This window comes from Pongo abelii, chromosome 1 (assembly GCF_028885655.2).
Source record: "Pongo abelii isolate AG06213 chromosome 1, NHGRI_mPonAbe1-v2.0_pri, whole genome shotgun sequence".
NCBI lineage: Eukaryota > Metazoa > Chordata > Mammalia > Primates > Hominidae > Pongo > Pongo abelii.
In genome coordinates, this window is record NC_071985.2 from 68,325,733 (window position 1) to 68,349,317 (window position 23,585).

Below are 23,585 nucleotides of genomic sequence, written 5' to 3' on the forward strand. Positions count from 1 at the left end.
GATAACTTATTAAAATTAGACTCTCGAAGATGGAAGAGACTTCATGATCATGTCCCCATGCAGCAATCCCCAACATCCCTGACAGGCAGCTAGACCAACTCAGAGCCTTCTCAACATGTCTGTTCATATGAATCACCAGGGCACTTGAAAAAAGCACAGCTCACTAGCTATACAAAGCTACACAAAATTAGAATCTCCAAAGAAGGGGCCTATGAATCTGAATTTTCAACAAGCATCCCTGGTGAATCTCACAATTAAGCATGCTTTTTATGTGTGTGTAATGCAGTAGTTCTTGACAGTGGCTACATACAAGAATCAGATAGGAAGCTTTTTAGAAAAGTCAATGACTTTTCTAAAATGACCTTCACCCCTAAATATTCCTACTTAACTGGTTTGGGATGGAGCCCAGTTGGTATAATTTTTTTTTTCTTTTCTTGTTGTTCTTTTTTAGTAAATTCTCCCAGATCCTGAGGGGGTGATAAAATTTTTTAAGCTTCCAGCTAATTCTACTGGGCAGCCAGTATTACACATTAGTACCCTTCACTATACCCCACCAACATGTCCAACCAACATATTCTGTAACTATTAAGTTGATCTGACTTAACTAATTTGTTCATCTATCCAACATAGGATGTAATTTCCTAATCGTATTAAGAAGCTGTGTACTTGTACTTAGCAAGAGGCCAGACAAAAGAGGGTTATGAACTGCTAAGGCTTATCCCAGTTGAGTCTTCACCTCCCACCCCAATACACCTATATCCACAGCCCTCCCTGTCCCCAGACTAGCCAGGCCAAACAACCACAGAAGCCTCCATCCAGGGTTCTTCCCTCCTCCTTCCCGGTCCCCACCAGCTCTACTCACATTGTACAGCACGGTGGTCCACCCTTCCATGGTGATGCACTGGAAGACAGTCAGCACAGCAAAAAGGATGTTATCAAACTGGGTGATCCCATCATTGGGGCCGATCCAGTCCTTGCATTCATAACCAGCTGGGCAGCCCTGCACACCACATGGGTGAGGGGGGTCAAATCCTTCTAGAATACCTGCAGACACATTTGGAGGGTAGGGGATAAATCACATGGTGTTTCACATGAGCTGGAAATGACCCCAGGAAGCCACAGGCAAGCAATTCCATTCCCCATGGAAAGCGGCCTGCCCTTTTTTGTCTCAGGCTCCCTCTCCTCCCTGGCCTCTCTGCACCTCCCAGCTCACATATCATGTGTTCAATCCAATGTTTCCCAGTCTCCTGAAAAGGGAGCCTCTCCTCCACATGGTCCCCTACTCTCTGCAAGCTTCATCCTCTACCCTCACCTGAAGTACCACAGGAATTAAGAGGACTCAATCACATGGCACACTTTGAGGGAAAGGCAAAGTGAGATTTTCTGGCTTCAGACTCCAGGATGAGCCCTGAGTTCTTCCTGGGTTTCTTGGGGACAGTTATAAACTATGATCCTTTTAGGGGGGTTTAACTCCTTGTTTTTCCAGCATGGATTCCTGGTTTTGAATAAAAGATAAAAATAAAAAATAGAAATCCAAGGTGGAAGGTGTTCTTTTAAGGTTCTTTTCATAAAAAGCATGGTACCTATTTGGAATTCTTCAGGCTGCCTCCCATCTCCTTTCCTCCTAGGATACTCAACTCAACTTGAAAAGAACAAATGAAATACAAAGATATGAGAATTTGGGGTTGTGTACCCTAACAATCTCCCAAGCACAATTGCAAACCAAGCTCAGAGCTCCCTCAGTTCTTCCACACCACATGTGGGTCAAAACAGAGAGCAAGAAGATGGTGAGAAGGATCATGAAGGGAAAATGTCTCCACAGATCCGGAGGGACCCAACTCTGACTCTGGACTCCTAGATCTCACCAGCCTGTGGGCCAGAGAGGCCACTATACAAAAAGTACTTATTTATTCAGTCAGAGACTGCTGTACAAAGAGTCAAGGGGTGAATTCAGATATTCAGAGGGGTGGTGCTTTTTTCTTTTTGTAGACAGAGAGATAGGGACAGAGAGACACTAGTTGTCCAGGCTGGCCTCAAACTCCTGGGCTTCAATAATCCTCTTGCTTAAGCCTCCAGGGAGTAGCTGGAACTAAGGTGGGTGCCACTATGCCTGGCTCAGACAGATGGCTTTTCAAGTTCATTCCCATGGCCCTTGGCCGTGGGATAGGGGAGCCAAGACCATATATTTGAAATCTTCCAACTACGTATTTGCTTTGCAATATTAATGTCAAGTGAGGATCTCTAGTCTCAGTTGACTGTGCCTCAAAAGGCTGCTGACTAGAAGCTTCTGATTCTAATTCCAGGATCGGAATAGGACATACTTTTCCAATGAGCCTCCAAGTGCCCTGAAATTACCCCAGTTAACAGAGGGGAGAAGGGAAAAGGAGAAGACAGAAAAGAACAACCCTACCTGAATTGTTCATGAAGCATGCTCGATGTAACTTCCCACTGTAGAACTCCAAACCAATGATAGCAAACATCAGGATGGCAAAGAAGAGCAGAAGGCCAATCTGCAGAAGAGGTACCATGGCCTTCATGATGGACTTCAAAACAATCTGCAGGCCTAGAAGGAAGGACAGACAATGACCAATGCAGCCATCCCTCAGCACCATCTGATAGGGCAGGATTAGTTTCATTCCCTCATTGGTTTCATCCATGCTGCCTTCTGCCTCTGATAGATCAAATTTATTAGAATATGCTCCTTTCCTAAAGGAAATTAGGCCCAGCTTTGCTAGGCTGTAAATCCTTCAAGAGCTGGGACAAAGTTCATCTTCCCATTCACTCTATCTCAGACCCAATTCTCAGTCCCTGTTGGGGAAGCACAATTAGTACAAGCACTATTTAGAAAATGCCATATCCTTTGACCCACACATTGCACTTCTAGGATTCTAGCCAAGAAAACAGAGATTTGAATAAAGATTTAAGTAAAAAGGTGTTTGTTGCAGCAATTTATAGTTGGAAAAAACTGGAAATAGCCTATTTTTATTTTTTATGCCATCCAGCAACATAAAACATAAAAATGGCTAAATAAATCATAACACATATATGAATTTTTTTGTTTTGAGACAGAGTGTCGGTCTGTCGCCAAGGCTGGAGTGCAGTGGCGTGATCTTGGCTCACTGCAGCCTTGGCCTCCCAGGCCCAATTGATCCTCCCACCTCAGCTTCCTGAGTAGCTGGGACTACAAGAGTGAGCTGCCATGCTCAGCTACGTCTTTTTTTTACTTTTTTTATTTTTTGTGGAGATGGGGTTTCACCATGTTGCCCAGGCTGGTCTCAAACTCAAGCGATCCGCCTGCCTCAGCCTCCCAAAGTGTTGGGGTTACAGGTGTGAGCCACCATGCTCAGCTGATTTTTTATTTTTTGTGGAGATGGGGTTTCACTATGTTGCCCAGACTGGTCTCGAACTCTTCCTGAACTCAAGCAATCCGCCCACCTCAGCCTCCCAAGTGCTGGGATTACAGGCATGAGCCACCGCACTCAGCCAAGAATTTTTAAGGTTAGGAAAATAAAATACTTATTTCAGGATATAAAACTACAATATACATAATGATTTCAATTATATTAAAATGCACAGGGGAAAAATGAAAAATACTGAAATTTTAACAAAAGTGATTTCTGAGTGATAAGATAAACAGCACTTTTCTTTTTTGTTGTTTTCTTTACTTTCCACATTTTCCGTAAAGATTTTCTATTATCTTTTATATTTGCAAAAAGTTAAATGTAAAGTAAAATGTTATGCCAGATTGCTCCATCTCCACTATTTATTACCACTGAGGCTTCCTCCCAGGAGGAATATTGTTTGTTTATCCCAAATTCCCTTAGACCTGGATCCAGCTGAGGACACATCAAGAAAGTTCTTAGCAGAGCAGAAAGAATGGCAGATGCTCACTAGGTATCCCTGACACGAGCTTCAAGGGCCGCAGGACACGCACAGCCCGGAGAGTCCTCAGGTCCACATGAGTATTGAAGTGAGTTCCCGCAGTGGCCAGGATGCTGCAGACAGAGACACAGAAGAGTCAAGGTTACCATTCTGGTTTTCCCCTCTTGTTCCATTCAGGAAGCGGGGCTGAGGCAAGCTCAGCCTGGAAAGCACACAGCGCTGACGCCAGCTGTATGTGGGTGCACCTGAGCTTGGGTGAATCACCAGTGGCTCCAAGTGGAATTAAATTTAGCCGTCTGGGTTTTACTTTGCAAAGAGGAAAACTTATCATCATACCAGAACCCTAGTTCCAAATCCCAAGCAAAACACAAGGTCCACAACATCTGTCCCATTCCTGTCCCCAAACCTTGTCCCCTTTCTCCTCTCTGCCCTGTTTCAACTCCTTCCCCTCTTTCCAACCCACCAGGTCCTTGTATTTTTTTATTTCAAAATTTTCTTAGGTTCCCCTGTCTATCTCCTTCAGGAAATTTCTCTGGATTAACTGCAGTAAAAGAGTAACTCACTCATCTCTACCTTGACACTTAGAATTTTTACCAAACAAATCAATTACGCTGATGCTTGCAACTGGAGAAGAATTTCAATGGTCTTCACATAGTATCAGTATTTTTATAATTGCACAAAACCACTCTTTGACCCTAATTGGATTTCTTCCTTTCTATTTTTCCATGTTCCACAGCCAAATCCAGAAATACACACACATACAAATCCATAATTCTATTAGATTATGTACACCAAGGAGACAACTTATTTCCTATAATCTCATGACATTGCAGGGACTTTGGAAAGACAAGGACATATATGTATTTATGAAAGACACAGCAGAAGATTAAGAGCAGAAGAACTGAGTTTAAGTCTGACTCATTCTGTTGAGAATGGAGTGACTCAACACAAGTCTCTCAACCTCTATGAACCCCACTTCTGTCATCTTTAAAATAAGGGGGTATCGTGGTCTAGTTATAAAAATAAAATGACATGGTATTTAATATTAAGAGTGTTCTATAAACTATAATGTACACACAGACACTGTGGCTAATGCAAAGCTTAATACATAAAATATATTAATAAAATCTTAATTTAAAACTTGCTCATTTTATTCTTCTTTCTGTGAAGAATGAAAGGAAGTTTCTCCCTCATAATCCCTCCAGAACAATCTCAGCTACTCAGAACCATCAGGAAAGGAGGCATTCAGAAAACTGGGTTCCTCTATAGTCAAAGGGTGGCAAGAATGGCTTGTTTTATTTATTTCTGATGGAACCTCTCTGAAATAGTTCAAGTATTAAAGAAGGTACCTGAAGTTCCTTCAATATTTGACATGTCTTCAATCTCAGAAAAAGAACTGTATGGAAAGTGCATGCCCTATGGCCCTCGGAAGCAGACGTACAATCATTAGGTACAAATCATACAGACCAGGACAACGGAATCGCAAGCGGTAACTGACATAATTAGTGCTGCCAACAGCCAAGCGGACGGCTTCATGTGCTGGCACCCTTCCCAAAACTCCAAGTATCCGGGAGCTACCTGTAGAGCATCATTAGGAAATAAAGAGCGATCCTACATGGGGTGAAGGTTATTTAAATAACCAGTAGTGATTCCTGTCAACTTTAAGACTCTCTGAGTCTACGTTCATACTACCTAAAAATAAGAAGCAGAAAGAAATCCTACTCATAAAGAATCTCAAGAGCTAGACAAGGTTTCTGAAACTTACCCATCTCTCCTGAGTCACACTTCCATGCCATCGTCAGAAACGGGGGGACTTGGGGCAGTGGAGTCTTCCACATTCCTTTTGACTCTATCTTCCAAGGCCAAGGAAAGACATTAAGGAGGGGGTCATATAATTTCTAATAAGTAGGGAAGGACTAAAGAGAAAAAAGAACAAGAAGCAACATGGAAACCAGAACTGAAAAATATGACAGAAACAGAAAAAGAGAAAGAGAGAGATAAAGAGAAACTTCAAGGATAGGTGTGGAGATAGAGAACCACAAAAAAGAAGAATCATTGTTTGGCTGGTTCTTGTAATAAAGGTAAGGTGCACAGCACAGTCTCCTGTGCTGCCCAGGTGAGAGACTCTGCTTTCACGATGATGTCTTTCAAACACAGTATGCAGAATATGAGTTAGAAATTAGACTTCCGTTTCCTAGGATACTCAGATACACGAGACACTCTTCTCATATCATAAACAGCCCTGTTGGAAATGAAAATTTCCTCTCCAACCCTGAGTTTAACAGTTATGTTTCAGAACATGGTGATAGAGGCAGAAAGATAAAATTCAAAGGCAAAGAAGGCTCAAATGTAGAGGGGAAAAATGGTAGAGGGAAAGAAGAATAAGATGATAGAAGAGTGAGCAGTAAAAGAAAATGTAGGGATATAAACAAGAAAGGAAATAAATAAGAACTGGGGGGCGAAACATATGTCAGAGAAATGGGAAAGAGAACAAAAGCAAAGGTAACTTGAAAGAGAGAAGGGAAAAGATGGCATTTGTTGCAGGGGTCTCACAGAGCCAGCCATGAGGTATGTGCATGTCACCAAGTTAGTCTTTGGCTGAAACTACCTGCTCCCCAAATTCTCCCAACCGCACTGCAGCCAGGGCCATGCAGCCTGTGGCCTCATGCTGTCCTGGCCCTCAAAATGTTCTTTTCTGTCCTCCAGTGCAGGAGGGCTACCAACTGGGTCTTTAATTGATGCGCATTGGCCACTGGCTGCTTCCTAACTCCCACCGTTCCAATACTCCTTGAGGCAGGAATGACAGCCAGCTCCCCGTTCACCTGTTAGAAAGCAGGGACAATGGGATTCTTTTTTTGTTTGTTTTTTGAGACAGAGTCTTGCTCTGTCGTCCAGGCTGGAGTGCAATGGCACGATCTCAGCTCACTGCAACCTCCGCTTCCCGAGTTCAAGTGATTCTCTTGCCTCAGCCTCCCGAGTAGCTGGGATTACAGGCATATGCCACCACACCTGGCTGATTTTTGTATTTTTAGTAGAGACAGGGTTTCACCATGCTGTCCAGGCTGGTCTCGAACTCCTGACCTCATGATCCACCCACCTCAGCCTCCCAAAGTGCTGGGATTACAGGTGTGAGCCACCATACCCGGCCAACAATGGGATTCTTAGAGGAAAAAGACAATAAAGGATAATAGCCCTATTCTGTGCTCCCATAACGTGTCCACCTCCATCACTGCCCTAACCACATCCTAGAGAAATTCTGTTTTCTCATCTGTCTCTCCCACTAAATCTGAAATACCTCTAATGGAGGCACCATTTTACTCATCTCTACCCCCAAAACCTAGCCCAGTGACTGGCAAGTAAAAGGCACTCAATAAAGGCTTGATGAATTGAACTTGAATTGCACTGATGAAATTAATAAATTTGTTGAAGCAAAGGTCAAAAGGAGAGAACATCAAGGAAATCCTAGAACTTACTGAGAAGAATAGGGTAGCAAGCTGGGATACTATTCAAACATACATGTGTTTGAGTACACAGGAGAATACTGGGAATCTATCCTCAAGCATTTAGAGTCTAATGAGGATCTTCTAATATTCTTTTTTAAAAATTTTAAATTCTGAGGTACATGTGCAGAATGTGCAGGTTTGTTACATAGGTAAATGTGTGCCATGGTGGTTTGCTGCACCTATCAACCCATGACCTAGGTATTAAGCCCAGCATGCATTAGTAATTTCTCCTGATGCTCTCCCTTTCCCTCTCCCCACACTTACCCATGAGAGGCCCCAGTGTGTGTTGTTCCCCTCCCTGTGTCCATGTGTTCTCATCGTTCAGCTCCCACTTATGAGTGAGAACGTGCAGTGTTTGGTTTTCTGTTTCTGTGTTAGTTTGCTGAGGATAATGGCTTCCAGTTCCATCCATGTCCCTGCAAAGGACATGATCTCATTCCTTTTTATGGTTGCATAGTATTCCATGGTGTATATGTACCACATCTTCTTTATCTAGTCTATCATTGATGGGCATCGGGGTTGATTCCACATCTTTGCTTTTGCGAATAGTGCTGCAATGAACATACATGTGTATGTATCTTGATAATAGAATGATTTATATTCCCTTGGGTATATGCCCAGTAATGGGATTGCTGGGTCAAATGGTATTTCTGGTTCTAGGTCCTTGAGGAATCACCACATTGTCTTCCACAGTGATTGAACTGATTTACATTCCCACCAACAGTGTAAAAGCATTCCTATTTCTCTACCATCTGTTTTTTCTTGACTTTTTAATAATCACCATTCTGACTGGTGTTGAGATGGTAATATTCTTGAAAGACTCTTACTGAGGACTGGACAGATCCTGTCCCATGGGATCTTCCCAGTTCTCAGTAAGAGAGCTAGAGAGAAAGAGGAAAGAATGGAAACTCAGAAGTTAAAGACTTGCCTTCTAGCAAAGCTTAAGTATTGAAGTACACACAGCTCAGCAAAACTATGGGCCTTGTAAGTACCAGGGCTTAATCAGGAGGCTACTGGAAAAGTAAAGAGTAGAAAATGGCCCTTGATTCTCAGTCTAGTGGAAGTAGACAGACACATAAAAGAAGTAATTATAACACACCATGAAGCATTATAACAGAGTTGGTTACAAAGTGCCATGAGAATGGGAAACACCGCAGTGACAAATACAAGGTGCTTGCTGTCAGCATTTTCAAATGGTATGTCATTAAATCTTCACAATTTTCCTCATATTGCTATTGTCTCCATCTCATAAAAGAGCAAGCCAAAGTTCAGAAAAAATTAAATTGCTAATAAATGGCAAGATCAAGAGTTAAAGTCCGTTCTCTTCTGATGTCAAAGCCAGTCCTTTCCCCACCCTGCCATTAGGCTGTGTAATGTTTGCCCAGTGCTGGGAGGGTCCACTGTTCCTTAGTCCAGTGTGTTGCTAAAAAAAAACCCAAGGTTTTTTAGTTTTGGTTCCCAAACAGGCAAGTGAGCATTCTTCCCTTCATTCTAAGGCCACAAATTACCAAGTGCCACAGATCACTTGCCATGTCTCACTCTCAGGACCAGACTCCATGCACCTCTCCTAATTACTACGTACAAAAGTAGCTTAATGGCAGATGATGATTGCTGCAATATTTCTACATATACACATGGAGAGACACACACAACACAAAATCAGAGTGGGGCCACTGAGAATAACTCCAATTTTGAGTTAATAAAAGCCTAAGCTCTCTGCTGTCCCAAGAGGCATATATCTGTGCTCCTCAAGAGCACAAGTGTGTTTTCCACTTCTTTTGTCACTATAGGCACACAGCCCGGTGGAAAGCTCTGTATACAGAGGGGTGCTTAATGCCCACTTTGCCCCCGCAACAGAGGACAGTTGGAGAGTACACTCAGCCCTCTGACCACCACCAGCACAGGTATCATGTTCTGCACACAGTCAAGTTCAATAACTATTTCCTGTTAGAGATCATGGCTCAGCCCTACTTTGAATGTTTTTACTTTTAGGTGTCAGCAAACAGGAAGAGAATGGAGATTGATACAATCCTGATGATGCAGCACAAGTCTTTCTCGTTGTGGCCATAGTGCAGTGGCACAGCAGAACAGAAGACAGAGGCAATGCTCTGGGCAATGGGAACCAAATCATCTCTCCCCAAGTTAGTCACCCAAAGAATTCTCCAACCTTGCATTCCCTTTGACCTTGGGGTTCTTTCCTAGCCTCCTTGTCAATCCAGGTCTATAATCGCCTTTCACAGGCACATTCACTGTACAAGTCCATGCCTGAAAATACCCTGAAACAGTGGTCATAGGTTCAGGGTTGCCAGCTAAAATGCAGGACACCCAGTTAAGTTTGAATTTCAGATAAATAATTTTTAGTGCAATATTTGTACAATGCATGGAATATTCATTGTTTATCCGAAACCTAAAATTCAAATTTAACTGGATGTCTTATATTTTCATTTGCTAAATCTATCAGTTAAACTTAAGTAGTAACCAGAAAAGACCAGATAAAGAGCTCTCTTCTTAGTCATTGCCCCAGCTCTAGAAAAAAATTTCCAGTTTCTCTTCTGATAGGAGACACAAGCCAGAGGTCTTTCACCATTAGGTCCAGGATGTCTCCCAAGCTCCAGAAATTACCCATATCGATACCAACAGAGAACCTTGTCAAGTTTTTGAAAGACAGGCTCTTCATCAGCATCTGTGAGAAAAGGCTAACACTAGCAAAGGATGTTAGATGTTTAACCAGTCCATGTGATGAGGAGGCCATGAGGAGGCAGCAAGGGACCTAATACAAGCTGAATTTCCAACACAAAGTTGAGTCAGAATATCATTCCCATGGGTAGTTGACATAAATGAGTTGCTGTGTCCATTCAAAAGCATTCCATATGTGATTGGTTCCTTTATCTGTCATTCCACTTTACCTGTTGTGTCCCTTCCTTTAAATCTCTTGGATTCACTTCTTAGTCTCCAGCCTCCCTCCTACCTGGAATGCTTCTCCTTTGCCTTCTCTCCCCTGCCTAAACAATTTGATTCAGACCTCAGGGCCCAGATGACATTCTACTTCCTCCTTGGAAAAGGTCTAAGACCAGAAGCTAGTTGAACTAGGATTCTGAGAAAGGGGTAAGGCACACGCTCTCCAGTCACACTGGCTAGTTTCAAATCCCAGTTCCATCACCTATACTAGCTGTCAGGCTTTTTGCAATTGCCACTCTGAGCTACAGTTTTCTTACCTGGAAAAAGGGGATAGTGCCTTCCTAAGAAAGTTAAAACAAGGATTAAAAAAAAATAATGCTTGTAAAGTTCTGCACATAGCACTGATTTACCATGGAGGTTCCTGGTCATAAACAACAGAAACAGATTTCAACTGTCTTAAACTGCAGACCCATCAGCTCCTTCCCTCCAAAAAGGTATACTGAGAAGATTCCAGGAACTCACAGAATTGAGGGGAGATTGGAAGACCAGGCTGGGAAAAGAGGAAAGCAGAAACCTTGTTGGGGCAGGGATATCCAGGTCCTAATTGAGAAATCTGTGAATGTTACCTGTTATGGCAAAAGGGACTTTGCAGATGGGATTAAGGATCTGGTGGTGGAAAGAATAGCCTGGATTATTCAGGTGGACTCGAGGCACAATCACAGGTGCCCTTATAAGAAAAAGACAGAAGATTGACTAGAGAGAGAGAAGGCAATGTAAGGACAGAAGCAAGTTATTCTGCATCTGGCTCTGAAGATGGAGGAAGGGCCCAAGGGCCAAAGAACACAAGAATGCAGCTCTAGAAGCTGGGAGAGGCAAAGAAATGAACTAAAGCCTCCGGGGAGGAGACATGGGAAGCACGACCCTGGATTTTAGCCTAGTGAAAGTAATTTTAGACTTCTGACTTCCAGAACTCTAAGAAAATACACGTGTTGCTTTAAGCCACCAAATTTGTGGTCATTTGTTACAGCAGCTATAGGAAACTAATACACTTGGCAAAGGTCAGAGATTCTGGGAAATCTGATTCTTAGGCCACCGTGGCTATTGGTATGAATATAAACATCAACTGTGTTGCTGTTGTTGCATCATCAGCTTAAGAGTAAAGTCAGAAGAAGCATGTGGTCAAGGTTAAGTCCCTCTGCACCCAAATCCCCTACCACTTCCAAGGTGAGCAAGACTCCCCCCGAGGAACAGACACAATAAAATCCTCCCAAAAGGGAAAACTGGTGCCACTGGGGAAGCTGAATGACAAAGAACTTTAAAAAAAAAAAAAAGTCTACTACAGTTTGGCTCATAGAAAATAATTAAGTGTTACAGAGGAAGAAGAGAAATAATATATCAGTTTTCTTATCTATAAAATGAAATGATCAGATAAACGGACCTCTCAGACCCCTCCTGGCTCTAACTCTGTGAGCCAACACCTGCCCTGATGGTGCTATGCTTCTGTAGCTCACACCCATCTCCCTTCCTCTCAACATCCAGAGAGCTGCTCTATGTTTAACTCCCAATTACATACAGTTCTTATATCTTAGAACATGGGTCTGATCATTAATGAGTTAGATCCTCGTAACTCAGTTCAAAACCAGCTCCTTGATGGCAGAAACCATCTTTCCCATTTCCACACACTATGGCTCCTTCTGGAACAATATGCAACAGTAATGCTCTAGAAATGCCCTTCACTCAAGGAGAAGTGGGTGTTAATACATTTCCAATTGCAGATTAGTTGGACTCATCCACAGACACATCCACGGAGCTGTGACTGTGCCCATGACACCTAATAATTGGATATCCAAATTGAAGGGGGTGTAGCCACATGTGTAAGTAATTATGATCAAAAATCTACTGAATTACACATGATGTTTTGCTCTCCATTTCTTTTAAATTACTGAAGTGTGATTTGATTTGGGAATCAATTTTTGGAGACTTTACTTCACTTTATTTTTTAAAACATCCCATGTATTAAACTGTTCACATAGAGATAAGCCAAAGAAAATCAACTTGACCAAAATATATCTGACGGAAGAGGACGAGGCTGGGAAAGGTGTAAAAGATGTCAAGCCCAGCCCAGATGGCTGCAAGCTGCCTCTTCCTCCCCACCTACTCTGCCGGGGCCCCTTGATGCCATCAGGCTTAGCTCCATCCCAGAGCCCAAGACTCACTCTACAATTGAGATACTTCTGACCATATGCCATGCAACAGGCCCCAGCATTACAGTAGAGAACAAGATGGTGATCATGGCTGTCCTCACGATACTTAATGAAACAGACATACATTAAATAGGTCTCAATTATGATAAGTGAAAGGTCAGGGAAGGAAGCTTCACCGTGGAAGTGGCAGATGAACTAAAAAGTGAAGCTGGAGTAGGTCAGAGGAAACAATGTGGGAAGAGCATCCCAGATGCAGAAAAAGGCCTGCACAGAAGATCTTGAGGCACAAAAGAAACCAGCATATCTGAAAAACTGAAACAAGGCTGGTGTGGCTGAAACCTAATGAATCAAGGGAGAGTAGGTAGTAAGGAGTCCGAAGAGGGCCAGGCACAGTGGCTCACGCCTGTAATCCCAGCACTTAATGGAGGCCAAGTTGGAGGAATTGCTTGGGCCCAGGACTTCCAGGCCAGTGTGGACAACATGACAAGAACCTATCTCTACAAATCTCTACAAAAATAAATAAAAATAAGCTGGGCATGGTGGCATGTGTCTGTAGTCCCTGCTATTTGGGAGGCTGAGGTGGGAGAATCACTCAGCCCCAGGAGATAGAGGCTGTAGTGAATCACGATCACACCACTGCACTCCAGTTTGGGCAGCAGAGAAAGACTCTGTCTCAAAAAATAAATGAACGAGTGAATGAATGAATGAATGAATGAATGAATGAACGAACGGAGTCTGGAGAGACTGGGAAATGTCACAGAAGGAAAACTTTATAGGCTATGTTGAGGTTTTGGACCAAGCCGGGCAGTGTTCAAAGAACTCCAGGCTTAAATTTGGCAATGGAACACCAGGTTAACCACACCGCTACTCTGAGCTCAAAAGAATTTTCCTGATTAACTATTGGTCTTTTACCTTCTCCCCAAGCCCCAGCCCCAGTTGCCATAACTGGGTGTTTACCTTGGTCTCTGTACCTAAACTAATGTCACTTTCTCTATCCCCACAGGCCATTCCTGGGGCGGCTGTGCTGGCTGCCTTCTCTGCAGCAGACTTTCCTGACAACATGCATGCTGGGGAGGCCAGGCAGCTCTCCAGACTTCCCTGCGGGTGAATGTAGATTCATGTAAGCAAATCATCCACGGTCCTGGGTAGTGACTGGTTTAGGAATGAGCAGGTAAGCAGGTAATGAAACTCAGGCCCCTGAGCTAAAACAGAAAATACACTTTGGGCTTCAATTGACCTACGTTCTAGAACAAAGGTAAAAGCATAGAAAGTGGTGATTTTCAAGCCTTTTTGATCATAGCCTACATTAAGCAATGTATTTTACATCCAAGCCAGATGTGTATATATATATACATACATAAAATTACATAATGTTTCATTAAACAGTACTCTTTATTTGTGTGATGTAGTCATGTTTTCTCTTCAATTCTTCCTTACTTAAGGTTTTAATCAACTAAATTCATTTCATGACCTTCCAAAGGAGCTGGTCCACAGTTTAAAAAACCCACCTCTACAGAAGACAAGGCAGACCAACATGAATGGCTGCTTTAATAGCACCATGCAGCTTCTTGGTGTTATCCCAGAATGATGAAACAGTTTGCCTTGAAAGGTTTTGCTGTGCTTTTCCAAGAACCACAAACACAGCATTCTAGAAGAGAATCTGTTCCCTCTTATACTACCTAAAGCAAAAACATCTTGCTGCCCTCCAGAATGGACAGTCTTAAAGCTCTCTCTCTCTCCTCTTTCACACACACTTCAAAACTGTTATGGGGCAGTGACCTGTTTCTGATGTGTTTTTCATTGGTTGGTTGGTTTGGAGTTTCTTTTGTTGTTTTCCATTTGTTCATTTGTTTTACAGCTTGGTGGCGTATATTGCTCAATACATATGGCTCTGAGTTAATTCATGGCCAAACTGGAGCATGGACTTTCTTCTAAGACCACAGACAATATATAACAGATAAGAAACCCTGATATTTCTTAAGAGGATGAGAAGGGGAGTAGAGTCACCTTGCCCTCTCCAAGAGTGATCTGTGCCATTTCTAGGAGGGAATAAAGAGTACTTTATTTAACAAAAGTAAGGCAACCCCTTCTGGAATTTAAAATGGCATTCCTAATTAAATTTCAGAAAAATCCTAGTGGGTATGAAGTCGTCTCAATATATGCCTTTTGATGAGAACAAAAATCATGGCCTAAAAATCCTCTCTCTCCTTCCCCACCAAAAGAAAGCTCAACAATCAAAACCACCACACTAAGAAGAAGAGGTTGTACTGATGTTTGGAGACAGACAGTTGGTGGTGGGGAGCTGCCTTATGTGTGGTAGTGGTATATTTAGCAGCATCCCTGGCCTCTAACCACTAGATACCTGTGGCAACCCCTCCTGCCAACCCCCTCCCACCTCACCCAGCAATGACAACCAACAATGTCTCCAGACATTGTCAAATGTCCTCTGGGAAGCAAAAATCACCCCTAGTTGAGAACCACTGCTATAGGTGAACCTCTCAGATAGAGGTTCCTTCAAAACTGAGAAATGCTTAACAGCCTTATTAAAGGCAATGGCATATGTTTCACATTAGTCCCTATTCACACTGGGAGAAAATACAGCTCCTCTTTCTGCTTTCTTCCTGAAACACCTCCTCAGAGCATAAAGCTTGGCCCAAACATGTCTCCAAAGGAAGCCTTCATCTCACCTTAACCTCTAGAAGAGGTTCCCCAAAGGATGCCAGATGAAGAATACAGAAATAAAGAGTTTTGTTTGTTTAACCTCAGTATGATAGAAACAAAGGTCAAGTTCCTACCAATGGTCCTGGATTCCTTCTCTTTTCTGAGAAAGTCCCTGATTATTCACTCAGACACGGCTAGGAGAAATGCCAAGAGATGGAGAAAAACTCTGTCATTCAGGCCCAGGTGATGATAAAAAGAAAAAGAAACATTTCTTATTGTTGTTTCACAGTTTACATAGCCCTGTTCCATACAGGTACCACTATCCCAATTTTATAAGTTTGAGAATTAAGGTTCAGAGAGAGAAACTAGCTAGCCCCAGGTCACTGAGATAATACATGATCAAGCTGAGACTCAAACCCAGAAATTTAGATTCCAAATTTGGAATGCTTTCAAAAGCTACGAAAGATAATGGCTAATAGCTAGTAATATATCCCAAAGGCACATATATTTGATAAATGCATTCTCTAGGACAACCAGAGTTGCCTCTCTGCAGAGCTTTATGGTATCCTATGACTGCAGCATCACATGAATGTTACCAAACTGTGCTTCAGAGAGTTGGCAAAGGAAAATTGCTGAAGAGGGAAATCCCACATTATAAGAAATCATCTACATAAATACATGTTCTTTGAGTTGTTTTTCTAGTAGCGGTGAGGGATTTCTGTTGATCTACCACCCACACACTTTCTCTCCGCAGGTACCTCCCAGGACCAGGAACAAGCAGTTGTGAGATGGCTAGTCAGGGATAGAGAGGGACACAGCTGAAGACCAGGATCCAGCTAATTATCCATGTGGGAGCCACACCCCCAAAAGTGGCCTTGTTACAAGATGCACTAATGAACTCCAGTATCCAAGTCCCACGATTAGCTATATAATCCAGCACTGCCCACAAAGAATGTACACCTATTGTTTTTACTACCAGTCCCTCCTTTTCCTCTGACAACAATACTTCATCCCTAAGGTCTTTCCAAAAATTTCAGTGCTCTTACATGGTACTACTGGCCACAGTTAACAGGATCGGGGCAGGAAGTTCCTTCCCTGGATGTTTGGAGTTACGACCAATAGAGTTTGGTTGATCTCTTCTGAAGCAGCTGAAGCCATAAGCTAAAAGGCTCAAGAGCTGTCGCTATCCATGTTTTCTCTTCCAGAAGAAAACTGGCTACAGTGAGAGAGAAGAATAAAGCCAATCTTACAGGGCCAAGAGGGAATGAAAAGAGAAAAGAATTCTGGTGGACCTGGAGCCCTATTTCTGCAGTTCCCAAGGCCTATTTTCTAATTCTGCCTGCAGTGTGGCAGTTTTGTGAAACATCATTTCCCTGAAAAGTACCTCCTTGCTCAAACTAGTCCAAGTTAGGTTTCTGTCACTCACAATAACCCACTTGCCTATTCTACATAGATAATACCATCTAGATAAGAAACCAAAGTGAAAGATGGTATAACTGGTGTGGCCAGACTTATAAGAGCCTCAAAGGACAGGCTGACTCTCTTGTTATAGGCAAGTGCAGTTAGTGACTTAAGGTGATGCCAATGTTCACTGACTATTCCAAAAATCCTAGGGCCCTTAAAAATTATGCTAAATCTACTCTGCCTGTGCTCTATAAATGGAACAGCAAAGCCTACATGACAGCACATCTCTTTACAGCATGGTTTCCTGAATATTTTAAGCCCACTGTTGAGATCTGCTCAGAAAAAAAAAATGCCTTTCAAAATATTACAGCTTATTGACAGTGTACCAACAGCGCTGATGGAAACAAAGATTAATGTGGTTTTCATACCTGCTAACACAACATCCACTCTGCAGTCCATGGATCAAGAAGTAATTTCGACTTTCAAGTCATGCTATTTAAGAAATAACATCTCAGAAGACTACAGCTGCCATAGATCATGATTCCTCTGATGGATCTGGTCACAGTCAATTGGAACCTTCTGGAAAGGACTCACCATTCTACATGCCATTAAGAACATTCATGATTCATAGGAAGAGGTCAAAAGACCAACATAAACAAGAATTTGGAAGAAGTTGATTCCAACTCTTACGTATGACTTTGAGGAGTTGAAAACTTCAGTGGAGGAAGTAACTGAAGATGTGGTAAGAATAGTAAGAATACCAAGAGAACTAGAATAAGAAGTGGAGCCTGAAGATGTGACTGAATTGCTGCAATCTCATAAAACTTACACAGTAGGAATTGCTTCTTATGAATAAGCAAAGAAAGTAGTTTCTTGAGGTAAAATCTACTACTGATGAAGATGCTGTGAACACTGTTAAAATGACAACAAAGGATTTATAATATTACATGAAATTAATTGATAAAGCAGCAGCAGAGTTTGAAAGAAATTTCTTTCCAATTTTGAAAGAAATTCTACTGTGAGACAAATGCTATAAACCAGTATCACAAGCAACAGAAAAATATTTCATGAAAGGAAGAGTCAACGGATACAGCAAAGTTCGTTCTTGTCTTATTTTAAGAAATTTCCACAGCCACTCCACCCTTTGGCAACTAGCACCCTAATCAGCCAGCAGCTATTAACATCCAGGTAAGATCTACCAGGAGCAAAAAGATTAAACTCGCTGAATGCTTAGATGATCATGAGTATTTCTTAGCAATAAAGTATTTTTAAGATATGTACATTGTTTTTCACATAATGCTACTGCACACTTAATAGACTATACTATATGTATAAGTTACACTATAGTTTAAACATAACTCTTATATGCACTGGAAAACCAAAGAATTTATGTGACTTTCTTGAGATATTTGTTTCATTGCAGTGGTCTGGAGCCAAACAATCATTCTCTGAGGTATCCTTGTACATGAAAAACAAGGAAAAACCCAAAACTATGTAACTGGCATGGAGCCAGTATACCAATTAGAGAGTGTGCAAGCTTTTTTCTTGATGTCATCTTAGGAAGTGTCTTAATCCCTAAGATACTGAAATGATGCTTCCTTTTCCCCTTCTGGCAGACTGAAAAATTTACTGATTGATGATCCTTGAGCAAGCCAGAGTCCTCTTCTCACGACATCAAACACTGACGAGTGTGGGTTAACACTGAATGGAAAGCTGGCCAAAGAGATCTTTCAAAGTATCAGGAAAAGAAAAACCCAAGCAATAAAACTCTACTTTCTCATAGTGTTGTGTGGTATTGGGGGACAGGGGCCCTTTTTTGGGCAGTCTGGGAAATATCCGGTTTAAAGAATCTGTTTGAGTTTATAAAAACCTTCTCAAATAACTCAGACAAGTCACAGATCCATAAATTTTAGACAAAAATATATATTTTTCCATTGTTCTACTTTCCTAGTTCTGCCTATGATGCCTGAAAAATTGATTTGCATGACAGGCATAGGCAATCCGCCTCCTAGGATGACAAGTATTTAAAAGAAAATACCCAATTCCCCATACTTGCATAGAAGACAAACCTACAATTACAGTGCTTGATGAAGAGGCAACCATAAAGTTTTATAAAATATCAGCTGTCTGTCGAGCATCAAAATGAACGAGAGCTATTTGTCAGAGAAAACAAAATGCTTTTTATTTTTAGAGTTATTAAGTCAAAATTCATTCTAGTACTTCTGAGTCATATCACATCCCAGACCATCTATTTGGAATAAAATAAAATATAAGCTATTTTAATAATTAAAAAAGAATTGTGCCTATATACAGGAATTGTTTGCTGCCCAAATCTATTTGATAGAGATATTCAAGCATGAAGTAAGTGCTTTTAATTGTACTTTCATTGTGAACACATAAAATGCTGAGTTGTTAGAGGAATCAAGAGGTTACTCTCACAATAGGGAAACTAAGTGGCATGGCCATTTTCTCAGAGAGGAATTTAAAAGAAAACCTTTTTCTATTTATTAGGAACAACAGAGAGATGTCTGCCTCTCACAGAAGTGCTGACACCCAGTGTCCAAGTTTAACTTGAGGGCAAAAATCTTTCTCTTCAACTCTGAAGTTATTTTTACCTTGCCAGCTATGCAAATTAACTCATGACCTCTGAAAATGAAAGAAACGAGGCTAAGACCAAGTTAAGATTGTATGAAAATACTGTAAACTGCTGATCCTGGCATGCAGCATCACATACTCTAGAACTAATCCTGTAGAGATACAGCCATGGCAAATTTCTATGTCAATCCAGCATCAAAAAAGGCAAGGGATGGATGACTCACAAAAGAAGAAACACAGACTGTTTAATAATTATGTGAAAAAAGTTCCATAGCATTATAATCAAACAAATTCCAATTAAGACAACACAATGGCCTGTCATGCCTATTAAACTGCCACCACTAGGGCAGTGAATTGGTGCAATGGTTTTGAAGAGCTGTTGGACTATGGGCATATAAGGATAGTGAAGATGTTCACTCTCTTTGACTTAGTAGCTTTAGGAAATTATTATAAGTACAGACCCAAACTGAGGGCAATATTTTCACATACAATGTTGTTCATTGAAGCATTATCTATAATAGCAAAAAATTTAAAAATTATCTACAACTAAATAATAAAACAAGCAACCTAACTAAAAAATGTCCAAAAGAAGTGAACAGTCGCTTCAGCAATGAGAGATGAGGAGGATAAATAAGCACATGAAAAGATAGGACATTATTAATCATTAGAGAAATGCAAATTAAAACCACAATGGTTATTACTACACATTTAGGAGAAGGCTAAAAACAAACCAAACCAAAACAATAAAAAGCCTGATAATATTAAAGGCTGCTTAGAACGTGGAGCAACTGTAACTCTCATATATTGCTGACGGGAATGCAAAATAATACACGCATTTTGGAAAACAGTTTGGCAGCTCCTTATAGAGTTATACATATACTTAACATTTGACCCAGCAAAGAATAGTTATTTATCACAGCTACATTCATAATTGCCCCAAACTGAAAACAACTGAAATGTCCCTCAATTGGTGAATAAACAAATTGTGATCATCCATACAACTGAATACTAGGCAGAAATAAAGAGAAATGAACTACAGATAAATGCAGCAACATGGATGAATCTCAAAAGCATTATGCAAAGTGCAAGAAGCCAAAAAGGCTGTAGACTCCTCATCCCATTTATGACATTCTAGAAAAGGCAAAACTATAAGAACAAAAAAATCAGCAGTTACTAGAGGCTGGGGATGAAGAGAAAAGATTAACTGATAGAGGCTGGAAGGAATTTGGGGGGTGATAGAAATATTCTATATCTTGATTATGGTAGTAGTTAGCCAACTATATACATTTTTCAAAACACAGAGTTGTATATCTAAAAAGAATGGATTTTGCTAAATGCAAATTATACCCCAATAAACCCAACTTCAAAAAAATGTCAGTATTAAGATTTTTAATTGTGGTAAACTATACATAACATGAAATTTGCCATTTTAAACCATTTTTAGTGTAGAGTTCTGTGGCATTAAGTACATTCATATTGTTGTACAACCATCACTACCACTCATCTCCAGAACTTTTTCATCTGCCCTAACTGAAACTCTGTACCATTAAACAATAATTCTCCCCTCCTGCTATCCCCTGGCAACCATCTTCTGCTTTCTGCCTGTGAATCTGACCACTCTAAGTACATAATATGAGTGGAATCACATAATATTTGTCCTTTTGTGCCTGGCTTATCTCACTTGGCATCATGTTTCCAAGGTTCATCCCTGCCGTAGCATGTGTCAGGCCTACCTTTGTTTCTAAGGCTGAATACTGTTCCATTGTATGTTCAGACCACATTTTGTTTATCCATTCCTCCATCAGTGAACACTTGGATTGCTTCCACCTTTTGGTTATTGTGAATAATGCTGCTATGAACATGGGTGTACAAATCTGTTCAAGTCCCTGCTTTCAATTCCTTTGGGTACATACCCAGAAATGGAATTGCTGAATCATACGGTTTAATTTTTATGGTTTAATTTGGTTTATATGGTTAATCATATTATGTTTAATTTTTTGAGGAACTGCCATACTGGTTTTCCACAGAAAGTCCTTAGTGTTTTAACAATAGGGGAATGGCTGAGCAAAGTATGGTGCGCTCAATGGAATATTACACAGCCTTTAAATGTTATTAAATGTTATTTCTACAGAACTTTTAATACAATGGAAAAGGCATCATATAGTCTTAAGAGGAAAAGAAGTACAACTTTAAAGGGAAAATATTTTATCTAAAATATTAATTCAACAGTGTAAAATACATTCAAAAGGAAAAAAGACTAGAAGGAAATATACCAAAATGGTAACAGGGATTGTCTTTAGGCAGTGGAATTACAAGTTATCTGTATTTTCTTTATGCTTATCTGTATTTTCTTGATTTTTTTCCAATGGAAATATATTTCTTATAATCAGAAAAAAAAAACTTAAAAAAAAAAAAAGCAAGGTTGTTTGCAGTATCTCCCTAACCTTCTGAAGTTGGCAAAAATATTGAGAGCTCTTCACAAAAGCAACTCTTTGTGACCCTGTCTAGGTGGGCTTGGATGGTAAGTTTACCTTCATATTAAGAGTTGTAGTACATGTTCTGATTGCTAAACTTCAAATATGACTAAAGGTCAACAAATACAGAAAACAAATAGCTCTTCCATAATCATTAGAGATCCTTATTTTAAACAATCAAAACTTTCTAATACCAATGTGGACTGAAGTCTCCTAAAAGCTGGTGATCTTTTTTCTCACATTGCAGAAGAATGTCGATGCTCTGCATCCCACACCTTCAGCAGCTCTGTGATGACCCCCTCTCCTGTTTCCTCAACTTTTTGTGTGCTCTCTGCTGACACAGCTCTTCGCTGCATCTCTGTGGCCCCTACTCAGCCTCCTCACTTCCCTGTCCAGCTTCTGAAGCTGGTGCACATTTGTACCCTCTACCTATCCAGCCTGCTGCACCTGGCTGCTGTCCTCCTCACTCCATGAAAATGACTCATTACAGGTCATCAGCGGCCCACAGGTCTCCAAATTCAAGATGTACTTGTCGGTATTGTATTGCAGCACTTTATAATAATTCTGTAGTGTTTAGTACCCTCTCCTTGAAATTCCTCTTTCTTTTTTTTTCTTTTTATTATTATTATTATTATTATTATACTTTAGGTTTTATGGTACATGTGCGCAATGTGCAGGTAAGTTACATATGTATACATGTGCCATGCTGGTGCGCTGCACCCACTAACTCGTCATCTAGCATTAGGTATATCTCAATGCTATCCCTCCCCCCTCCCCCGACCCCACAACAGTCCCTGAAGTGTGATGTTCCCCTTCCTGTGTCCATGTGTTCTCATTGTTCAATTCCCACCTATGAGTGAGAATATGCGGTGTTTGGTTTTTTGTTCTTGCGATAGTTTACTGAGAATGATGATTTCCAATTTCATCCATGTCCCTACAAAGGACATGAACTCATCATTTTTTATGGCTGCATAGTATTCCATGGTGTATATGTGCCACATTTTCTTAATCCAGTCTATCATTGTTGGACATTTGGGTTGGTTCCAAGTCTTTGCTATTGTGAATAATGCTGCAATAAACATACGTGTGCATGTGTCTTTATAAAAATTCCTCTCTTTCCCTCTGAGTTATCCTTTTCTCCTCTGGCTACTCCTCTTCCTCCACTTCCCTTTAAAAGCCACATTTCCTAAAGTTTCATACTTGCCTTTCCCCACTTTTATTTTCACTCCACACTCACTCCCCAAAAGGCCTCACTGAAACCACGTGTCCAACTATCACTTGGATGCAAACGACTCCCATTCTTTATCTCCAGGACAGACCTCTCTCCTTGCATACCTGGTACCCTGCTGGGCACTTCCACTCTCCAACAGCTCCCTACAAGGCCTCCAGCCTGCACATATTCTGTGCAATCCATTCTTTACACAGTGGAGTGACATTTCTAGGGTGTAAGTCAGACCAATTTGCGTAAAGCTCCCTAGCTTCTCATTACATTTGCAGTAACAGCCCAAACCTTTCCCAGGAACAAACCTCTCCCAGGCCCTGCAAGATTCAGGCTGTCTCCACTGATCTCTGTGATCTGGGCACAACAGCCTTCTCTGTTTCTTGAATGTTCCAGGCTTAATTCTGTTTCAAGGGCTTCGCTAGTCCTTCAATTTGGAGCTCTCCTGGTCTCACATCTTCACGTGGCTGTTTTATTCTCATCCTCCAGGTCTCAACTTAAATGTCACCTCTTCTGTCTTTCCCAAAAGACCGTCTTGTAGGAACTCCATAGCTTTTTCTCTATTAATAGCTTCATTTCTCTATCCCTACTGCCAACGTCCTCATAATTTTTCACAAGGATACCTACTGGTTTCTCTCTGCCTCCCTGCCCCTTCCTCCCATATTCTTCTCTCCAGACCATTACTAGAGTGATCTTTCTAAAATCCAAGTCTGGCTTGTAGCTTCTCATTTAAAATCCTCCAATC

At 41.1% G+C, this 23,585-nt stretch overlaps 1 protein-coding gene across 1 annotated transcript in view; it reads right to left on the reverse strand.

The window, feature by feature from the left end:
• The window catches only part of LOC100456069 (voltage-dependent R-type calcium channel subunit alpha-1E), a 338,487-nt gene that overhangs the window by 232,677 nt on the left and 82,225 nt on the right, over nt 1–23,585 (reverse strand). The window contains exons 4-6 of the mRNA XM_054524611.2: nt 3,892–3,995; nt 2,411–2,563; nt 863–1,044 (exon numbers count right to left, since the gene is read on the reverse strand). Of these exons, the coding sequence (XP_054380586.1) occupies nt 863–1,044; nt 2,411–2,563; nt 3,892–3,995 (439 nt within the window). The remainder of the gene's footprint in view (nt 1–862; nt 1,045–2,410; nt 2,564–3,891; nt 3,996–23,585) is intronic.